The sequence below is a fragment of the Sprattus sprattus genome (assembly GCF_963457725.1).
Source record: "Sprattus sprattus genome assembly, chromosome: 9".
NCBI lineage: Eukaryota > Metazoa > Chordata > Actinopteri > Clupeiformes > Clupeidae > Sprattus > Sprattus sprattus.
In genome coordinates, this window is record NC_137928.1 from 1,536,169 (window position 1) to 1,537,453 (window position 1,285).

At 41.9% G+C, this 1,285-nt stretch overlaps 1 protein-coding gene across 1 annotated transcript in view; it reads right to left on the minus strand.

The window, feature by feature from the left end:
* Nucleotides 1-1,285, minus strand: part of LOC308369947 (chloride channel protein 2-like) — a gene marked incomplete at both ends in the record, with an annotated part of 48,361 nt that overhangs the window by 17,565 nt on the left and 29,511 nt on the right. Inside the window, 1 exon segment of the mRNA XM_080844508.1 lies at nt 783-867. Coding sequence (XP_080700634.1) covers nt 783-867 — 85 coding nt within the window.

Here is a 1,285-nt window from a genome sequence, read left to right on the forward strand (position 1 = left end):
TGTAGTGAACCCATGTCCCTTGTAGAAATTATTAATCTCGCCATGTACACATCTATATTGTTATAATAGACAGTTTATGCATTAATGCCACCAATAGCATATTCTTTATAATCGTGTTCTTTTAAACATCTTGCTGTAGGTGATGGCGGGCAGAACAACATTATAGCAGCGCACACATTGAATCAGGTTCAGTGATTGAGCGAACGTGAACCAATATATCAATCTCCACTTGCTGTAGCTTCATTTTCTCTTCCTAAATAAATACCACGGAAAATACGGAAAAACACCGTGCGTTAATGTGCGAACGCAGTTTAAGCAGCGGTCGCAATGTTAGTAAATCAGGCGCTATATAGGGCGGAGTAAACACAGATTGCCCAGCGCGATCTGGTTTGATAAATACCAACTAAAATGCGCTAAAACACCGTGCGTTAATTTGCGAACGCAGATTAAGAAGCGCTCGCATATTAGTAAATCAGGCCCTTAGTGCCTCTTAGTAGTGATGCTAATAAATCTTTAGTGTTTTGGCTTTTAAACTCTGTGAACGTCTGTTATTTGTTATGTCTGTGAGCCGGACATGACACTGTATGTGTGTGTGTGAGTATTTGATGTAAATGCATGTGTGTGTGTGTGTGTGTGTGTGTGTGTGTGTGTGTGTGTGTGAGTATTTGATGTGTGTGTGTGTGTGTGTGTGTGTGTGTGTGTGTGTTTGACGTGTGTGTGTGTGTGTGTGTTTGACGTGTGTGTGTGTGTGTGTGTGTGTGTGTGTGTGTGTGTTTAATTACCTTTCCTGCCATGAACTGACCGAAGCCAGGGGGGAATGTCATGGTGGAGATAAGCAGAGTGACTAGAGCTGGATACAACAGACGCCTGAAACACACACACACACACACAGATAAAAAAATATATTCTCATCATCATCATCATCATCATCATCATCATCATCATCACACACACACACACACACACACACACACACACACACACACACACACACACACACACACACACACACACACACACATACACACACACACACACAAACACACAGATACACAAATATATTCTCATCATCATCATCATCATTACACACACACACACACACACACACACACACACACACACACACACACACACACACACACACATACACACACACACACACACACACATACACACAGATACACAAATATATTCTCATCATCATCATCATCATTACACACACACACACACACACACACACACACACACACACACACACACACACACACACACACACACACACAAT